General features: G+C 37.4%; 1 protein-coding gene across 1 annotated transcript in view; it reads left to right on the top strand.

Moving 5' to 3' along the window:
* Window positions 1–22,196, top strand: part of AspRS (aspartyl-tRNA synthetase) — a 306,084-nt gene that overhangs the window by 186,560 nt on the left and 97,328 nt on the right. Inside the window, exon 10 of the mRNA XM_090380710.1 lies at window positions 1,943–2,063. Coding sequence (XP_090236836.1) covers window positions 1,943–2,063 — 121 coding nt within the window. The remainder of the gene's footprint in view (window positions 1–1,942; window positions 2,064–22,196) is intronic.

Below are 22,196 nucleotides of genomic sequence, written 5' to 3'. Positions count from 1 at the left end.
TTTTTTTTTTTTTTGGCTGATGCTACATAAGCTCATATGCTTGCTTTCTTGCATCACATGCCACAATTACTATTTATTATTATTATTTTTTTAATGAAAACCTCAAACACGAAAGGTATCAAAACCTATAGTACTTAGTACCGTGCATGGGTTGAAGGAGAAGTATGGGGCGGGGGGATGCCAGAAACTTTGCTCTAGAGACTAAACATGGGTTTCACCACTTCAGGACTCCAATAAGCAAAGTGATGGTATTTCACCAGTTGATGAAAGTCATCTACCACCTACTGTCGGTGATGGTAGATGGCTCTCTGTCTTCTAACTTCTCCACTAATGCTGGTGTTCCTCAAGACTCAGTTCTTTCTCCCACTCTTTTCCTTTTGTATATTAGTAACCTTCTCATTAACTGGAATTGCTATCCATTGTTTTGCTGATGGTAGCATAATACATTCCACCTTTCAGTTCAAAAAACCTTGGCCTGCACAAAGAGCTTCAACTTCTTGAATATCCACTACCAGTTTCTTAAAAGCTTATCTCTGGATCATTCTTCTAAAACTTAGTCCTGTCTTATATCTCACAAAAAGGATTCTTTTGTTATGCTTATCTTCAATGTCACTCAGATTTCTAGACAAGATCGCATATCTCTATTATGGTTTACTCCGACTTTTGGTCTCTCTTGTCATAAGCACATCTCAAACATTCCTTCCTCTTCATCTAAAAAACTAAGTTTTTGCATTTGCCCTCTGCAGTACTTTTCTTCCAAACAACTACTCATTCTGTACATATCTCACATCTGCGGTGGTGCCCCCCAAAGCCTCTTTCAAGCTTTAAGGTTGCATTCAAAAAGTCAAAGGCAGGTTAATTAATGACCAGTCTCTTACAAAGTCTCTCCACTGTCTGTCTCATAGATATTCTTTCTCTGCTATCCCTTTTCCATAGACGTCACAGGCATTGTTCTGATTAGGCTTCTGTAATTCCCCCTCTCTCTTCCAGACCAGTCTGAACACATGTTACAACCAGTCGACATCCATATACTGTCTAACTTCAAACCCACAGAACTGATTTTCTTTTTCCTGATTTATCCCTTCAACTTCAAATCTTTGGAACAACCTTCCTTCCTTCCTTCTTTCCCATGTATTTTTTTAAAAATTACAGTCTACAGAAATTCAAGTTTATTGTCATCAAGTGTCTTTTTCTGTCTTCCTACCTTCACCCATGCACTGTACTAAATATTATGGGTTTTAATACCTTTCATGTTTGAGATTCCACAAAAAAAAAAAAAAATAAATAAATTATATTGCTGTTGACCCATACTTCAAGGTTTCACCAAAATCATAAATTAAGTTTTTGTATAGAAGGTGCATTTAGCATTAGGGATAATCTCTATCTCTGCACACACCTGTCGACAAGATAGCTGCATACTGTAAAACTAAGATTAACATGTTATTTTTCAACAATCCAAAATGTGCCAATAATTCAGTTACATCTGCTGTGTGGATTTTGAATTTTCTTATTATTGTTTAATAATTTTTTATTCTAAGAACCAGTAATATGCTGCTGAATACATGATTTCATTTACGCTGTACTAAATATTATGGGTTTTAATACCTTTCATGTTTGAGATTCCACAAAAAAAAAATAAATAAATAAATTATATTGCTGTTGACCCATACTTCAAGGTTTCACCAAAATCATAAATTAAGTTTTTGTATAGAAGGTGCATTTAGCATTAGGGATAATCTCTATCTCTGCACACACCTGTCGACAAGATAGCTGCATACTGTAAAACTAAGATTAACATGTTATTTTTCAACAATCCAAAATGTGCCAATAATTCAGTTACATCTGCTGTGTGGATTTTGAATTTTCTTATTATTGTTTAATAATTTTTTATTCTAAGAACCAGTAATATGCTGCTGAATACATGATTTCATTTATACTGTAGCCTAAAACTGGAATATCCTCAGGCTCTTGCTATGTTACAGGAAGCTGGAATAGAAATGGACGAAGAAGAAGATCTCTCCACAGCAAATGAAAAACTTCTTGGAAGGCTTGTCAGAGCTAAGGTATGTATATTCCTTATTTTACTTGAATATTATTAATGAATAGTTTGAATTACATAATGTGTTAGTTGACCTGACAGGTGAGACACATATGCCATGTTCAAGATTAATTTGAAGCAGAGGCATGAATACAATGGTGATGCTTTAATATATTAACCAGCTGAAAATGATGATGCATTCAAAATGCTGACTGTTCCGAACACCAAACAGCTTATGACAGGTTACAATGCAGACCAGTCGCTTTGTCATTATATATATATATATATGTTTTGTCCTTGAAACTGTCACCAGACATTCTCTCGGAATGTCTGGTAACAACCTCAAGTCAAGATGGCCTTGCCACCTGGGGATCTGAAACACTGAGGGAACTGATATTCGGGTGACACTCAAGTCAAGTGGAGCTGATTTCAGCAAAGTCCAGTTGGTCTGTTACAGCCAAATACTCTGCTTGCACCTTCACAATGGTGGGACTGTTAGTAACCCTGGGTATAACGCCCATATGCAAGTCCTGAAATATGGCACCTAGTATACTGGAACTGACCACCCAGGTGCAAACCAACATAAGCATGGGTCAAGGTTTGGTGGAATTCCACACAGAGGAATGTTGCTGTTCTGTGTTACCAGGCAATACTAGGTGGTAGATGACTCTCATCAACTGGTGGAATACGACAACTTCGCTTATTGGAGTCTTGAACTGGTGGAACCCATGTTTAGTCTCCAGAGGAAAGCTCCAGACCCCCTCCCCCCCAGTCTCTTCCACCACGCAGTATGATTGATGTCTTTTGAGGTTATGATTGACATCGTGGCAAGATCCAGCCTTCCTTGTATTAGACTGCTAGATAGTCCACCGGACTGAACTTATTGGTAACTCTCTAGGAGGCTTCCAGATCATCTAGTGTATAATCTCGTTGTCTCTACTCTGCTAGATATTGACTGGAGGAAGTCCTAAAAGTGTGTATGCAGATGGCTTTTTCTAAACCATGTTATGTTAGGGAGCTGGGTACATTCTTGCCATGTGTACGTCATATCCAAGAATTTCATTACTTCATACAAGCATGTCTTCCCCAGCCTTTCTTACTACTGAATACATCGTGATTGTCAAACTAATAGAACAAACTTATCTATAAAAAGATCTAAACCTCCCAAACACTTTCTCATTCCTTTCACAAATATACATCATTTCGGTTCCAATCTATATGATGACTACTTTTTGCACTTTACACTCTGCCAAACTCCATGTACTTTTTTTGATAGAATTCCAATTATCTGTTGATTCCTTTCACTTCAGAGTTGGTATTTGTGCATATGTCCACTCTGACATTCCCTGCCAGAGACTCAGTAATTTGGAATCAACTGTTTTCAATTTTCTGTGGCTTAAAATCTCTTTACCACATTCTGTCAGCTTCATCTGTTGCCTCTATCATTCTACCAACTGCACTAATCACTTGGAACTCTTTGACTTCCTCTCTTTGAAACTTGAGTTTCTCAAGTCCAATTTGCTAACAGCTAGGCAATTTTCCTTTGTGATTTTAATGTTCACAACTCCAGGTGGCTTCTGTTTTCTAGTCACACGGACCCAGCTAGCCAAAATGCTGAGGCTTTTGCAATCACTAATGACCTTGCACAGATTGTTCATTTGCCTACAAGAATACCAGACAATCCCAACAACGCAGCCAACACATGCTTGATCTTTTCTCGCAAACAACCCTTCGAAGTACACAGTCAAGGTGGATGGTCCTCAGATCTCAACTTGGTAATGGTCTCTTCTCCAATGGAGCCTTTCTCTCATGGTTATTTTCAACCTCATGTCATTTGGCATTACAACAATGCAAAATGGGATGATTTGCAAGATTTCTTTTCTTTTTTTCCTTGGTCGGATTACTGTTTCAAATCTTCTGATGTCAACATTTGCTCAGATTGTGTCAGTGAAATTATTCCTGTAGGGATGGAATCCCTTATTCCACACTCCACCTTAAAATCTTGTCCTTTATTGAAACCATGGTTTTCCAATAAATGTGCTAAGGGTGTTCAAGATAAGAATTGCATATCACAACTGGTTTGTATTCAGATCCCTGGCATCATTTTCTGCCTACACCCCAAAGCTTGCAAAAATTGTAAAGCAGTTATTAACCAGTCCATACTAGATTTCAAACAGGCTAACAGTAGAAAACTTGCTTCTTGTCCAAATAGTAGTTGGGCATTCTGGTCTCATACCAAAGCTATTGACTGCAACTTTCATCCATCTGTATTCCACCTCTGTCAAAACCAGATGGTTCTATGGCCACTTTGGCTGAAGTTGCAATAGAACCATCATTACTATGCCCTACGCTTCTATTACAAATATAAATGATATAAAAGTGGAAAAATGTATGGGCATTAAGTTTTGCATGAGGATTGGGGTAAAATGGAGTGAGAATCCTCCAAATGTTAGATTTGATAATGCTTGTGTGATTGAAATTTTCTTATGATCACATCAGTATTAAAAAAAAAAAAAAATTTGAAGATTCTTCTGATTTATTTTGTATTTTTATAATTTTACAAATAGATTATTTTTATATAAAAATACTTAAAAACAAAAATACTTTAAATAATACTTCAAAAAATTCTCAAAAATACTTTAAAGAAAGAAATGTTAAAGGCTATGTTCTCCTGTCAAGCATAGACTGCCACAAACTGGATTTCTTATACACTAGACTGGGTTAAATTTGTGCCTATTTAACTTCCTCAGACATCTCGTTTCAGTGGCTGTTTCTCTTTTTAGCATCCAGCAGTAGCTGGCCATCATATTGGCATTCAAGCCTTCTTTGGTACTTCTTTTTTTTCTATTTTTTTTAAATCTGCTCCTCACTGAAACTACATAAATTTTCTGTGTGTGTGGGGGGGGGGAGAGAACACTAGCATAGTAGCCCAGTTTTCTGAACTTTTCCTATTGTGCCAGATTATGGAATGACAATGTCTTCATTATCATTCCATAATCTGGGTGTTAATTATTTCCCAAAAAATCACATACAATTGAATCTTGTTAATACAAAGTTCAAGGGAGATAAGTTATCATGTTTTGTAATAACGAGGTCCCCCAAAAGTGTCAAATTTTCCCTTTTTTTTTTGTTACATACTATATATCTAAGAATAATAATATCAAAAAAAAATAAAAATAAATGAAAAAATAAATTTAAAATAATAAAAATAAAATAAAAACCTTGTCTAACAATACAGTAATAGGAATAACACATTTTTTAAAGATTTTATTTTATTTGTAAGATAAACTAAGAGAAAAGCAATTAACAGAAATGAAAGTATTGTACATTTTATATTTTGATATATACAATATTTACAATCTTAATATAAAAGGAGACATACAAACCATTAACTATTTAATAATTAATCTATAATTTAAATAAAAAATCCAATGTTGTTTGCACAGACATCAAATGCAATAATTATTTCTTTATCAATGTTACTGCAGGCCAACACATTTTCTATTATGCTCAATGCATTTTGGGCATATTTTTTAGGTGTGTGTGTGCACGCTTCACTTAAGCTGTTGCCGGTAACAAAAACATCATCATTTTTGCTTGGTGCTCAGCAGCTCTTCTGGTGTTGGCATTGCTGTGGTAGCAACTTCATCATCCACATTTACAAACTCTTCAAATTTTCCAACAAAATCCATATGCGCCTTCAAATTCCTCAATGTTGCTATCACTTTCATCCGCTGGACCATGTTTTTTATGATATTCTCTCCAAAGCCACTGCTCTTTCTGAAGCAGTTGATTATTACACTTGATGCAATACTGTCCCAAGAAATAACAAGATTACAGATAGCATACAAGACATTTCAATTTGGCTGCAAATTGTGCCCTTCTATGTTGCAGATCAAGTACCTTATCAGGCAATCTCTATATACTCTCTTGAGGTTATAAATAATGCCTTGATCCAGTTGCTGCATAAAACTGGTGGTATTGGGAGGTAAAAACAACAGCCATATATTTGTGAACTTAAGTGTCTCGGTAGAATGTTCTATACAATGATCTAGAATCATCAAAATGTTTCTCTTTTTCTGAAGCCATTCTTCTGCCCACTTTTGATAACCAAGACGGAAAAATTTTGACTGTAAGCCAAGCACTTCTATTGGAATCATAATTACAGGGAAGTTGATTAACTTCTTTAAAACATCTTGGCTTGGTAAACTTACCAATCACAAGTGGGCATAGTTTTGTACTGCCATCTGAATTGCAGCATAACAGAACAGTGAGTCTTTGTTTACTTAATTTTCCACCATGACAAGACTCTCCTCGAACAGCAAATTATAAATAAACCTGTCTTGTCAAGATTAAAAATATCCTCTGCCTCATATTTTTCAAAAATAGACCATACAAAACACAAGCAGTCGGTAGCCTTTTCTTTGTCAACTAATCCAGACTCGCCGCAAACATTTTGCGAAACCAAGTTATTCCTAACTTTGGAGACAGCCACTGCTGAATTTGAAGTCAGCTAATTCTGTGTTGCTGAGGTAGACAAACACTTTTCTTGCAAAATCAGACCTGATATTTAGCATTAGCATTGGCATATGATGCAAGAAAGCAAGCTTATGCAGCATCAGCCAAAAAAAAAACTTCCACTTCACCCCTCCGTTCGTTTGAAATACCTGTCCAGCTGAGCTTTAAATTTATTTATGCTCTCAACTTCCACAACAAGGGATGGAAGTCTGTTCCACCAACCAACTACCCACTGGCTAAAGGCAAATTTCTGCACATCTATCCTACATCTGTCTTTCCTCAATTTGAATTTATACCCTCTCAGGTGATTATTCTGAGCAAGAGGCAGAATCCCATCAGCATTGAGTGTGTTCAAACCATTCAAGGCTTTATACACCTCTATCAGATCACCTCGCCAGTGCCTAGTCTCCAGACACTGTAATTTGCAAAACTTAAGCCTTTCTTCGTAAGAGCAACCCTTTGTTCCATTCACTAATCTTCTCCTTATCTATACTCGTTCCGACAGCTCTACATCCTTCTTAAAATGAGGCCTCGAGACCTGTATACAGTACTCAAGGTGTGGCCTGACCATTGCCTTATACAAGGGAATAATCGCCTCCTTATCCCTGCTAAAATTCCTGTATATCATTGATAAGATACCATGAGCTACTCTTGCAGCCCGTCTGCACTGCTCAGAGAACTTCATATCTGTTTATTATCCCCAGGTCCTTTTCATTCTCTACCACTGTCAATGTAGTACCACAGAGTTGGTACGCTGCTCTGGGGTTGCTGTTTCCCATATGTAGTACTTTACATTTGTCAATGTTAAACTTCATTTGCCACCTCTCAGCCCATCTGCTGAACCTTTCCAGATCCTGTTGCAGCAGCATAGCATCAGTAGTGTCCTTAACAACCCTGCCAACCTTTGTATCGTCTGCAAACTTCGACATTAAGCTTGATATACCATCATCAATATTATTTATAAATAGAGAAAACAATAATGGACCCAACACTGAACCCTGAGGGACTCCACTAATAACATTAGTCCACGATGAGCAGTGTCCATTGATTACCATTCTCTGTCTTCTTCCCACTCAACCATCCCTTTATCCATAGCAGCAATTTGCCTCCAATGCCACACTGCTCCAATTTGTGCAGCAGTCTTCCATGTGCAACAGTATCAAAAGCCTTTCTAAGATCCAAGTATATAATATCAAAGTTATTCCCTGCATCCATTTCTTTTGTGACTGCATCATAGTATCCAATCAAATTGGTCAAGCAAGACTTCCCCTTAACAAAACCATGCTGTGTCAGAACTATAACTGAAGTCTTGTCTAGATGATCTTGCAGTGCTTCTTTAACCAGTGCCTCCATTAATTTTTTTGGAACAAAAGTTAAACTCACAGATCTATAATTACTTGTGTCAGCCTTTGATCCTCCTTTATGAATTGGGGTCACATTTGCACATCTCCAATCTATGGGTACCTCCCCTGAGTCCAAGGAAGCTCTCATAATTATGGCTAAGGGTTTGCTTACTTCCTTTGCTGCCTCCTTTAATATAACTGGATAGATCTCATATTGGCAAATTAGATGCACACATTTGTTGGCACCACTCGAAAAGTTTTGTTTTGCTCCACGAATTTGTTTCCTGTTTTTTATCGCTGCTCCAGTGTCAAGGTTTTTTTCGGTTTTTCATTATTATAGCTAAGTAGGTAAAGGGATGTTGTATTCCTTTGCAATGTCCGTTTTACTTCGATCCATCCTATCAGCCTCTTGTGTAATTTTCAGTTTAATTTCCAGGCTTAATTCCATTTATTTATGTTTTGTTGCCATAACACTGCTAGATAAAATGTAATATAAACAAATTTTAAATTAATATAAAGACACAAGTTCCGGAAAAAGACATCAGCTCAGATAAAATGGCACAAAAAATAGTGTATACTGTAGCAAAAGACTCTTTGAACTGGCATAACAATTGCAACTGAATTTAATCCTGTGGAGAGTAAGGATGTGTATGTAAACAGCTTAGAAAAAATGTTTTTATTCTTTTGTTAATTTAACAGCTCATCCTTCACAAAGGTGTTTTTCAAAGTACACTTAAGTTGTCGCTACCATAAACTGGTTTTGTTTACACAAAACAAGTCAGTGCCATCCTTCGGGAAGCAGGGAACCAGATAGCCAGAGGCAATAATCAGACTGCTATGCCGAATTTTGTATTAAACATACAAAATAACAATATTTATTTCTCACGGGGTAAAAACGAACTTTGTAATACATATTAACCTAATTTTGTAATAAACAAATATATTTACATAGAAAGGCCTATCATTTCACAGGAGAATGGTATGTGCTTCATATAAATGAGTACTTTGTATAAACCGAGTTTGTATTAACAAGATTTTACTGTACTACATTTGACAAACTGATGCTTGGAGTGGCTTTAAGCTACTCCAAGCATCTCTTTCAGTTTGTTTCATGGATTCTTCAAATAGTCTAGCACCAGCTTATGGATTTAAGGTCAGGCAAAAATTCCTGCTTTGATTTTTACTTATGTGATAGGGATTTATTCCAAACATACTTGAAAAAAGTTCCTTCTTTGTTCACAGCTTCGATGAACTGTTTCATTGAACCTAGCTTTATATGCAGAGGAGGTAATGATACTTTGTTTTGATGCTACTTGTGGTTCTTCTTTAATGTTCTTTGAACCTGGTATCAGACTGTCTTGTTTTCCACACTTTCCTTTCCCAATGTTTATTTCTTGCTTGACTATCCCACTCACACAAAAAGCAAGGCATTTTTGTGTAACAAAGTTGATGGCCAAATGGTCAGTAACTTTAAAATCTCCACACATGGCCAACCGTGATCCTTGTACTGAATTTTTTTCCCCCAAATGAAATTTACTTTTTCATAGTTTCCCTTTAAGTGTGCTGATCAGATTACAGAAATGGATGCATATGAGGTCCAGTACAAAAGTAATGCCTCCTAATTTTTTGCTTTCAAATGTGGCGCTGTAGATCATTTTGCATGTCACTGAGTGGTCACTAGAGGTCTCTAGTTTCACCACATACTGAGTGGTGCTGTGATCAGTCTCGTGAGTGCAGCACATGGATAGTTCAAAATGGTGGATGTTGCAGATATACAGTATCAAGCAAAGAGTTGTGATTGAATTTCTTACCAAGGAAGAAGTGAAGCCTATCGAAATCCATACGCATCTCAAAAATGTTTATGGTGACAATACTGTAGATGTGAGTACAGTTAGACGTTGGGTAAGACACTTTAAGAGTGGGGAAAGTGACATTGTCGACAAGCCCCAAAGTGGCCGGCCAGTAATGTCAGTGACAACAGACAATAAGAGCCAGATTGACGTGCTGATCAAAGAGGACTGCTGCATGACAACATGTGAATTGTGCAATGCAGTAGGTAAAGGGAAACCTGTTGTGATAACCATTGTAAAGGAACTAGGCTACAACAAGGTTTGAGCTTGGTGGGTCCCAAAAATGCTGACACATGAGTACAAAGAAACCCAGAAAGTCATTTGTACGGAACTTCTCCAGTGCTATGAGAGTGAAGGAGAGATTTTTCTTTCACGCATAGTCACAGGTGATGAAACCTGGATCCACCATTATGATCCGGAAACGAAGAGACAGTTGATGGAGTGTCACCATCAAAATTCACCATGCAAGAAGTTCAAAAGACAGCCTTCTGTTGGTAAAGTCATGGCTACAGTGTTTTGGGACAAAGATGGGACCTTGCTTGTGGACTTCTTGGAGCGTGATACCACAATAAACTCAAATCGATATGTGGAAACGTCGAAAAAGTTGAAAGCCCGCATCTGTAGTTTGACTGGACAAAAACCTTAATGAGGTCCTTCTTTTCCATGACAGTGCATGACTCCACACCAGCCTACTTACAATGGAGGCCACTGCAAAAGTGGGGTGCACTGTTCTTCCTCACCCCTCTCATAGCCTGGATCTTGTACCTTCCGATGACTATCACCTCTTCAGCCCACTGAAGGATACACTCCATGGAACCCATTTTACAGATAACAACCAGCTCAAGCACAGTGTTCGCAAAGCCCTCAGGAGAAAGAGTAAGGACTTTTACATGATTGGAATATAGTGTCTAACTCAGAGATGGTGAAAGTGTATATCAAATGATAGTAACGTTGTGGAAAAATAACAGTGTGTTTATTAATGATTGAGGATTAATTGACGTAACAGGCATAGTTGTAGGAATTAAATTTTCTGAGGAAAAAAATAGAAGGCATTACTTTCATACCACTCCTACTTATTTCCAATATGAAGGAGAATTCCTTTGAGGCTTTGCTTTGATGAATCAATAGATAACTCCACTCTGTTAGTTGGTAGAAAATTCCAAAAAGTTCATAACTGCAGGAATATCATTGCAATATATCATTGAGCCTTCTTTGGAAAAATGGGGAACCAGTTCTCTTTCTTGATGTCTATATTGTGAAAAGACTGTTCTGGGGCCAGCAGATTCTTGAATTTCAGTGTTGACCCTGATGGCTCTGCAGAACCTTTTAAGTAGATTTAAATGTACTCATGAAATCATAGAGTCCACTTAGTAAACTGTGGTCCAGAGTTGTGAATTTCTCTATCACAATAGTTTATATCATCCTCTAGATCAGATTTGGGATCTGATGGCTTATGTTCAAGAATAACTGGAAGTGGTACTGGTAGTTTGGGTCCATGGGGTTACCACCTTTACAGCTGAAGTAATATTGTTGGGGTATACAGTGCAATGCTTATTCTTCACTTTATTAATTGGTACATTTGTGGAAGAGACCGTAAGGATGGCAAATGTCATGGCTTTCTTTTTACCATATTTCTAACTCACACGTGTATGACACACTTTATGCAATGCCTGCCTTTTATCTTGGTTGCCATTTAATTCCAAATTATGCTCATATAATTTTTCACAAATGATGTTATATCCTGCCTTTGTTTTACCACAACAGAGTTACCACAAATGTAGCAAAATATATTTGGATTGTTCATACACCAACAAGGTGTCATTGTCAAAGACAGACTATAAAAATCATGTTAGAAGCAGATACTAGTTAGTATCTAGTACTTAGAGGAGAACAGGCATTATGTGTGCTATCAGACACTCAGTCTAAAACACTGATGGATCCAATATCTTTCTATCTCAGAAGATTTAGGAGAAGACCGGTTGGCCTGCCTCCCTAAAATTCACTCATGCGCACCTTCTCGGTGGTAAGCCCTGTTACGTCACTTAGGAGGCAACGAACGTGTAGAGTGGTTCTCTTCAAGATGCCTGGTCAGTGTGAAGAGGAAAAGACCAAACCCTCCAGCACATGACAGCACAACGAAACAAATGGCCCTCAGTCCCCAGCGGCTTTCACTCCTCCTCTTACGGCAGCGAGAGGATCAGAGTGGAAGCAGAGGGTGCTAAGAATCTCAGGGTACAACCAGGCTGCCATGCACGGAAACTGAACTTGGCCTGTTACAATGTAAGATCGCTCATCGGTGAAGACAGGATATTAGAGTTGGAAAAAGAATTAGAAATTATGATTTGGAATATCATCGGTTTAGCTGAAACAAGAAGAAGAAATGAATCACTTATAAGTTTATCAAGTGGAAATCTGCTGTACACCAATGGAAACAGTGAAAGGAGCGAAGGTGGAGTTGGCTCTCTGGTCCATAACGATATAAAAATAAAACATTTTGGATTTCAAAAGTACATCACAAAGGGTGTCAAGACTACTACTAAGGAATTCTAAGAGGTATAAGCTAAAGGTTATAGTGATTTATGCACCAGCATCTAGCCACGATGATGAAGAAGTTGAAGAAATGTACACCAAAACTGAGTCTTCTAGATGAGCAGAAAACCCACTACACTATCATTATGGGGGACTTCAATGCTAAGGATGGAAAGAGACAAAACAGCGCAGAAATGGAAACTATAGGAAATTTTGGAATTGGTGAAAGAAATGAAAGAGGTGAAAGACGTCGAATTTGCAGAATCTCGAGGATTGTCAGTAATGAACACTTTTTTCAAGAAAAGGGTGAACAGAAAGTGGACATGGAAGAGCCCAACTGGATTAACAACTAATGAAATAGACTTCATCCTCACTAACAGAAGATGTATTGTGAATGATGTTATGGTGCTGAACAAGGTAAATGTTGGAAGTGATTACAGAATGGTAAGATGAACACTTGATATAGATGTAAGAAAAGAAAGGAAAAAACTGACTTGAGTAAATAATACAAAGGTCTTTGAGATAACAGAACAGGAGAAAAAGCAGTATGTACTGGAACTTAAGAACAAGTTTGAGCTTCTGCAGACTGTTCAGGACCAAGATATCGACAAGGAATATTACAAATTTCTGAAAGTGACAAAGCCCAAGAAACCTATAGGTAAAAAGAAATCCAAAGAAGAAAAAATTAGTCAAGAAACACTTGTCATGATGAACTGAAGACAACAATTGAAGAGAAAAGTAAACACTGACAAGGATAAAATTGAGTTTACTGAGTTATGTAAAGCCATTGGAAAGAGACTCAGAGAGGACATAAGAAGATTTAACATGAGAAAAGTAGAAAAAGCATTAAGGGAAAACAAAGGACTTAAATCAGCAACTATTGACAGTAACACAGAACAACAAATGATATTGAAACTGAAGAATAACGATGGTGTACTTATAAATAGCAGAGAAGGCATAATTCAAATAGCAGAAGACTACTATAGAGAATTATACAAGGAGTGAGGGAATGATGCCAGCAGTGGGGAAGATGGATCGCAAATTAGTAACACATACGACATACCCGATATCCTTCCTGATGAGGTAGAACATGCATTGAAGAAAATGAAGAACCAGAAAGCCCCAGAGGAAGATGAAGTTACTGTAAAGTTGATAAAATTGGGAGGAAGAGACATAGCACAGAAACTGGCAAGACTCTTCACAAAATGCATTAGAAAATTGAGTGATGCCTAAGGAGTAGAATAATGCCATCATAGTTTTGTTTCATAAGAAAGGAGATAAATCAGAAATTGGAAATTATATACCAATTTGCTTGTTATCCTACATCTACAAATTGTTCACAAGGATCATTACTAACAGATTAGAAAGAATACTTGATGAGAATCAACCGAAAGAGCAAGCTGGCTTTAGGACAGGATTCTCAACTATGGATCACCCTCACGTAACATCACAGCTAATGGAGATAGCAAATGAATATAAAACACCATTATGCCTGACATTTGTGGATTATGAAAAGGCATTTGACTCCATACAGCATAAGGCTTTCTATCAGGCACTGGAAAGACAAGACATAGATACCCCATATATTATGATTTTGAAGAAAATATATGAGAACGCTACCTCCTTTATTAGACTAAACAAAGACAGTAGCAATTTTAAAATTGAGTAAGGAGTTCGACAAGGAGACACAATATCTCCGAAGTTGTTTACTGCTGCCCTTGAGGAAGCTTTCAGAAGATTAGACTGGTTGCATAAAGGAGTCAATATGAATGGAGAGTACCTAAACCATTTACGATATGCAGATGACATTGTGTTCATAAGCCACAATCCCAAAGAATTAGAGGAAGATCTTAATCAGTTATGCAGAGTTAGTAACGAATTTGGACTAAAGATGAATATGACTAAAAGAAAAGTAATGATGATCAAGTATGCCATAGAAAGGGATATAATGATTGAAAGAGCAGTAATTGAAAGGTGGTGTCATATACTTATCTGGGACAAGTCATTAGCTGTAATAATGATAAATTGCTGGAATTCAAGAGAAGAATAAATTTTGGATGGATAGCATTCAATATGGTCACATACTGAGGAGCAATATTAGGCAGTGTTAAGTGGGTCGGAAAACTGCTAGCATGGGGGGATTCACAGACTAAAAGGTTAAAAGTAGCCACAGGTAGAGGTGAAGGTGATTATTGCACAACTTCTGTTAGAATAAGTAGCGACCTGGAGCGAGGGGTGTCAGGGACTGATGGCAATCATCGTGAAACAGGTGGGTATATGGGATGTGTTAGGGTAACTAATAATAAGAATAGGAACATGTATACTTGCATATATACCAATGCTAGAAGTATAGTAAATAAATTTTATGAAATTGAAGTGTTGGTCAAAACATCAAAGGCGGATATTGTTGGGATAGCAGAGATGTGGTGTCACACAGATATAAGGAATGCAGAACTGGAATTTGGGGAGTACAATGTGTACAGAACGGATAGAAAGGGAGGAGGTGTTATGCTGTTAATAAAGAAAAACATAAAATCAAAAGAAGTGCATCCAATTGATATAGATGAACAGTGCACTGTTGAGTCAGTTTGGTGTGACATAAGCACTGCAAAAGCAAAAATAAGAGTTGGAGTGTGTTATAGGCCTAATGACTCGAATGAGTACAATAAACAATTGTGGATTTATTGGATGATTGTTTTCTGCAGCAGCATGTTTGAGAGGCAACCAGAGAGGGTAATACTCTTGATCTGGTTATCAGCAGTGATCATTCGTGTATTAAGAATTTGCAGATAAAGGAACCACTAGGTGGCAGTGATCACAGTGTACTGATGTGCGATTTACTTAAAGATATAATTACCATCAGGGGTAAAGGAAAGGGTTTTTGCTATCGTAAAGGTGAGTACAGTGGTCTCAGACAGTTTTTAAATTCTGTACAGTGGGATCAACTGATGATGTTACCAACAGTAAATTATAAGTGGGAAGCATTCAAGGGATTAATCATGGATGCTACTAAAAGTTTCATATCTATTAAGAAATATTGTTCAAGGTTTAGACCTAAATGGTTATCAAATGAACTAATGAGACTCATGACAGAGAACAAAAATGCATGGGATGCATATAAATTATCAAGCGACTCAGAAGCCTATGGCAGATATAAGCTAGTCTGTAATCAGGTCACAAAGGAGGTTAGGCAGGCGAAGGCAGATTACAAGAAATCTTTGGCAAAAGATGCTAAGAAAAACAGCAAGGATTTCTTTACTAATATAAACTCTAAAAGGAAGGGGATGAAACTGATTGGTCCACTGGATATCGGCGATTCGACTATTGATGATCCTGCTCAGATAGCAAACAAACTGAATGAGTATATTTCATCTACATTCACACATGAGGAGTTATTATGGTTTGAAAATGGCAGAAGGTTATCAAATTGTAGAAGGGTGCTTAATGATTTTGTAATAACTGAGAGCAAAGTGGAGGAGAAATTGTTGAAGTTAAACATAAGAAAGGCACCTGGGGTGGATGGGATCTATCCAGTTATATTAAAGTAGGCAGCAAGGCAACTAAGCAAACCCTTAACCATAATTATAAGAGCATCCTTGGACTCAGGGGAGGTCCCCATGGACTGGAGATGTGCAAATGTATCCCCAATTCACAAAGGGGGATTGAATGGTGACACGAGTAATTACAGACCAGTTAGTTCAACTTCTGTTCCGGGTAAAATAATGGAGTCACTGGTTAAAGATGCATTGCAGTATCATCTAGACAAGACTGCAGCAATAATTCAGACACAGCATGGGTTTGTTAAGGGAAAGTCTTGTCTGGCAAATTTGATAGGATATTATGATGTGGTTACAAAGGAACTGGATGCAAAAAATAATTTTAATATCATATATTTGGATTTCAGGAAAGCTTTTGACACTGTTGCCCATAGAAGGCTATTGTACAAATTGGAGCAGAATGGTATTAAGGGTAAGTTGCTACAATGGATAAAAGTATGGTTGAGTGGGAGAAGACAGAGGGTGGTAATCAGTGGGTTCTGCTCTTTGTTGACTGATGTTATTAGTGGAGTCCAACAGGGTTCGGTGTTGGGTCCACTGTTTTGTATATTTATCAGTGATATTGATAAAGGTATATCAGGCTTAATGTCGAAGTTTGCAGATGATACAAAGGTTGACAGGGTTGTTAATGACAGTAATGGCAGTGTGCTACTGCAACAGGATCTAGATAATTTGGGCAGATGGGCTAAGAAGTGACAACTGAAGTTTAACCTTGAGAAATGCAAAGTACTGCATATGGGTAGAAGTAACCCCAGAGAAACGTACCAACTGTGTGGTGCTAAACTTAAGGTGGTAGAAAATGAAAAAGACCTGGGAGTAATTGTGCAGTCAGATATGAAGTTTTCTGAGCAATGCAGACAGGCTGCCAGGGCAGGTCATGGGGTTTTGTTAATTGTATATAGGAATTTTGCTAGCAGGGAAAAGGTGATGATTGTACCTCTGTACAAGGCAGTGGTCAGGCCACGCCTTGAGCACTGCATACATGTCTGGAGGCCTCATTTTAGGAAGTATATAGATTTACTTGAGCGTGTACAGAGAAGGGCAACAAGATTGGTGAAGGGAATGAAGGGATCCTCTTACCAAGAGAGGCTTAAGTTCTGCAAATTGCAGTGGCTGGAGACTAGACACCTGCGCGGTGATCTGATTGAGGTGTATAAGGCCTTGAATGGGTTGAGCAAGCTGAATTCTGATGGGATCCTTCCACTTGTTCAGATTACGAACCTAAGGGGGCATAAATTCAAATTAAGAAAAGACAGATGTAGAATAGATGTGCGGAAATTTGCCTTTAGCCAGCGGGTGGTTAATTGCTGAAATAAACTTCCATCTGTCGTTGTGGGAGTTGATAGGTTAAATAAATTTAAGGTGGAATTGGTGAGGTATTTGGATGGAATGGTGTGTTTTTTTTGTTTTTTTTGGCTGTTGTTGCATAAGCTCATACACTTGCTTTCTTGCATCACATGCCACTACTACTACTACTACTATTTGTTTATTTTATTGTGAAAACATCAACCAAAAATTATAAAAATGCCATAGTGAATAGTTAATAGCCATGGGCCACAGGCACTGGCTCACACAACTGCTTAGTTTAACCATTTATTGTGTCTAGCTATTTTGGTTTTCCTATAATTTTGTCAACAGGAATAAACATTTTTTTGCTGTAAATTTTCATTGGGAGCTGAGATATATGTGCAAGGCAGGGTTAACCATTATGCAAAACACTTAAGGGGCAGATGGAGCCTACTCTGTTGACTTGCCTTTGGCCCAAAATTAGAGTTAAGCATGTGCAACAGATGCAGCCACACTGGACCTCACAGAAACAAATTTATCTAGGTTATGTAGTGGAAATACAGTCACTTACCAAGTTATGTACAAACAATGCCGCAGGAATGTATGTTTTGTGTAAGGGCTTCCCCCCCCCCTAATCAAATACAAATGGATGAAAATTATATGGGTAACTCACTCAATGCTGTATTGATATTGTTTACAATATCAATATAGCATTGTATCAGCTCATGGTTCATGAATAACAGCAAGACTTGAAAACTTTTCATCTGTAATAAGCAATGATTCACATAGTCACTGATGGCAAACAGCAATAGTCCTTTACTATTCAGAAAAAACGCCCTCATCAATCATAGATGAATTACCATTGCCCAAAACAGAGTTCTATATTGTAAAACAACCTTGACCATTTACTCCTTTTAAACTGGTTGCAGCATGCTAAATATTTGATTGGTTGGTTGGACATTAACCAGTGCACACATATAGCAAATTGCTGCACTTGATTGTATACAGTGGCTGTGCATTTTGGAATTCCATAGCAGTTTAGTTTTTGGAATAATTTAGAAATTTTTTATTTTAATATACTAAACTGTAGTTAATATATAGTTTGAATCCATATAGTCATGTAGGTCAGTTTAATTTTGTATTTAGTTAAGTATTTATAAAGCTACAGCTTAATATTCAGATAGCCCTTGTTATCAATATTTTGGTGGGAACGTCATAACTTTCATGTGGTAGCTTAAATTTAACTTCTCTAGTGGTTAAAGTTGAGTTAACAGTTTCATTTCTGTAATATTTTCGTAATTTAAATTCTGTAATATATTATAAATTTCAATTTTGTAATCTTTCTAAGTTAAAATTTTACTCTAATAATGGTTGCTAAGAGGTCCGCTTACAATACCAAGTCCAAAGATATCGTGATCCAGACAGAAATGCCTGCAGACGTTTCCAGTGTGAGTCATGAATTCTAAGATTGGCCTAATGGACAAACCTAGCTCAACTGATGATTCTTTTCTTTGCACTTGATCTAATGAGTGTACCAATCTCAAATTAGAACTTGGTGCATTGCAAGAAGAATTTGAGTTACTGAAGAAACGAGTGCTTGCCCTAGAAACAAGTGTAACTGGGTGCTCATCATCAGGGACTCAAGTATCTCGTGACCTCTTAAGTGATGCACCCGCAATTCGGGTCCCAGATAAGAATAGTCAAATGCATACCACCCTGATTGAAGGTGATCTGGTTTTATTGGGATCTATACTATGATTTTTTAGTGTTTCTCACCAACCATTGAAGTAAAAACGAAAGACGGAAAACCAAATTCTTAAAATTTTTTTTAATATTTACAATAAATTTATTTACAAACAAAACACCATATTACTGATGATAGTAATTTTAAAATAAGACAACTGTGATATACAGTAAATATACAAATACCGAATTTAAAATACAATAAAATATACAAGGTTAAAAGCGCTAAAATACTAACTGAAGCTTTCAAAGGCTTCTGCCTTCTTTCTCAACAGTGTATTCTATTCTGCGGTTCATGATTAAATACCAGCAGGTTCACGGTGCGTCTCACGTAAACGTATACTGTTCCCGTCGGAACTGGAAGTGGCTCGGGAGCGTTTCAGGCAAAAACGTTCATCCCCTCCAAGGATTACTGCCTCAAAGAGGGGATGAATGCGTGTGCCCCTATCTCTATTTATATTATTCTCAATAGAACTAATTCGTAAGCTCTCGAGCCACTTGCGGTCCCAAAATCTATGCGCTCGATCGGTGATGACAGCTTCGTCTGGGGAGATTTGATGTTGCTTCTCCCAGAAATGTTCAGCTACGGCGGATTTACCATAGTCTGCATTTCTTATCACATTTGTGCGATAAGAAATGCAGCGTCTCAAAGAGAAATGCAGCGTCTCAAAGAAAAACGGCGTCTCAAAGATCGTCTGGGGGAGCACACAAATGCAATAAGAAATGCAGACTATGGTAAATCCGCCGTAGCTGAACATTTCTGGGAGAAGCAATATCAAATCTCCCCAGACAAAGCTGTCATCACCGATCGGGCGCATAGATTTTGGGACCGCAAGTGGCTCGAGAGCTTACGAATTAGTTCTATTGAGAATAATATAAATAGAGATAGGGGCACACGCATTCATCCCCTCTTTGAGGCGGTAATCCTTGGAGGGGATGAACGTTTTTGCCTGAAACGCTCCCGAGCCACTTCCAGTTCCGACGGGAACAGTATACGTTTACGTGAGACGCACCGTGAACCTGCTGGTATTTAATCATGCACCGCAGAATAGAAGTACACTGTTGAGAAAGAAGGCAGAAGCCTTTGAAAGCTTCAGTTAGTATTTTAGCGCTTTTAACCTTGTATATTTTATTGTATTTTAAATTCGGTATTTGTATATTTACTGTATATCACAGTTGTCTTATTTTAAAATTACTATCATCAGTAATATGGTGTTTTGTTTGTAAATAAATTTATTGTAAATATTAAAAAAAATTTTAAGAATTTGGTTTTCCGTCTTTCGTTTTTACTTCAATGGTTGGTGAGAAACACTAAAAAATCATAGTATGAATATACCCAATCCCAGAGGCCTATTTGAAGAATTTATTGGGATCTGTTTTCAGGGAAATGGGTAATATTTTGTGTAATAAAGTTAGGTTGACCAGAACCAGGGTGTGTTTGCCGGAAGCAACAATTGATGATGTTACCAAAAAACTGAAAGTATGTTACCAACAAGAAAGTATTATTATTCATGTGGAGACTAACGATATTAAACGAACACGACCTGACCATTTGTTGGATAAATATAGGACCACGTTAAAAAAATTCCGCAAGTCAGGTCAGAATGTTGGTGTCTGCAATTCTGTCCAGATACGATAGGAAGGATTATGTGCAGAAAGCCTTGTGAATTAACTCAAGATGAGGGAATCTTCAAGAGTTTAGGGGAAACTTTTTATTAGCGTAGCCCACACTTGTTAGTAGAAGGAATTTGTTTTGTAGAGATGGTATTGATTTGAACAAAGGTGGTGCAAAGATTTTTGTCAGTATCATTGAGGTTACCTTAAGGGTTCAGGGTTGCTGATAGTTACAAGGGAGAAGGGTAATATAGATCCATGTTTATCTGATGATATGGGTCAAAGTAATGCTTTCACTCACCTCAAGAATTCTTGTTGGTTGCAACAGCCGACTGTGATGCAGGGTGTTCTGAGGGTAGCAATGTTTCAAATGAGTGGAATGAGACAGATAGGGAAACAATCCTAAATAACTTAAAAGGATATGTTAGGGTAGTAAACTATAGAAGAATACTTAGTCTTAACTGTGTCTACAGTAATGTCAGGAGTGTTGTCAATAAAATGGCTGAATTTTAACTACTGTTTAGGACAAATAATGCTGACATAATAGGCTAAGAGAAACGTGGTACATGCCTGAAATTGGGAATAACGAGTTCCACTACAGTATGTATAATGTATTTAGGAAAGGTAGGGAAGATAGGAGGGATGATGGTTTCATGCTTCTTATCAAAAGCATCCTGAATGCAAAAAGAGCTTTTGCTCAGTCCGAAGTCTGTCAGCATAGAATTTGTGTGGCATGAGTTAGTTGGAAGAAAAGGAATAATGAGAGTGGGAGTAATCTACAGACTAGAAGATTGAAGGATATGATGAGAGTGGAAGTAATCTACAGACTAGAAGATTGAAGGATATGATGAGAGTGGAAGTAATCTACAGACTAGAAGATTGAAGGATATGATGAGAGTGGAAGTAATCTACAGACTAGAAGATTGAAGGATATGATGAGAGTGGAAGTAATCTACAGACTAGAAGATTGAAGGATATGATGAGAGTGGAAGTAATCTACAGACTAGAAGATTAAAGGATGTGATGAGAGTCTTTACATTAAAAGGGAAGGGAAAGCAAGCACAAATGTCTTATTATGGGTGACATCAATCTGCCTCAGACTGATTTGAAAAATTGGGGAGGAAACTCATCTTGAGAAAAACATTTTTACCTAAACTAAATGATTATTATTTATACCAGCATGTTAGAAATAATACTAGGGGTAAGAATATTCTTGACCATTACCCATTAATTAGATGATGTCACAGGGCTTAAAATACAAGAACCATTGGCAGGTAGCGATCACATGGTCGTCGGTTAGAAAATGAAGAAAAATGTTGCAGTAGTTAAAGGTAAAGGCATGGGTTTTAATTTCAGAAGAGCGGACTTTGACCATTTAAGGTGCTATGTGGCATCTATTAATTGGCAGATGGCGGAGTGAGGACGAAAACACTTGAATTATGGAATGCCTTTAAAGCAAAAATCACAGAAGCCATGAACGCATATATATCAGTAAGAAAATATTGCAGGAGGAGAATGCTGAAATGGATGAATGCAGAGCTGGCCAGTCAAATAGAACAGAAAAAGATAGAGTGGGACAGTTACAGAGTGATGAAAAGTAATGAAGCCTACAACAGCTACAAGTCGATTTGTAATGGTACCACAGATAAGGTTAGAAGCCAAGGCTGTGTATGAGAAAACACTGGCTAAGAAAGCAAAGAATGGAGACAAGGAATTT

This window comes from Mastigoproctus giganteus, chromosome 9, assembly GCF_048544385.1.
Source record: "Mastigoproctus giganteus isolate SK-2022 chromosome 9, ASM4854438v1, whole genome shotgun sequence".
Taxonomy (NCBI): domain Eukaryota; kingdom Metazoa; phylum Arthropoda; class Arachnida; order Uropygi; family Thelyphonidae; genus Mastigoproctus; species Mastigoproctus giganteus.
The sequence above is the reverse complement of the archived record's forward strand: the minus strand, read 5'-3'. Positions and strand labels throughout refer to the sequence as shown.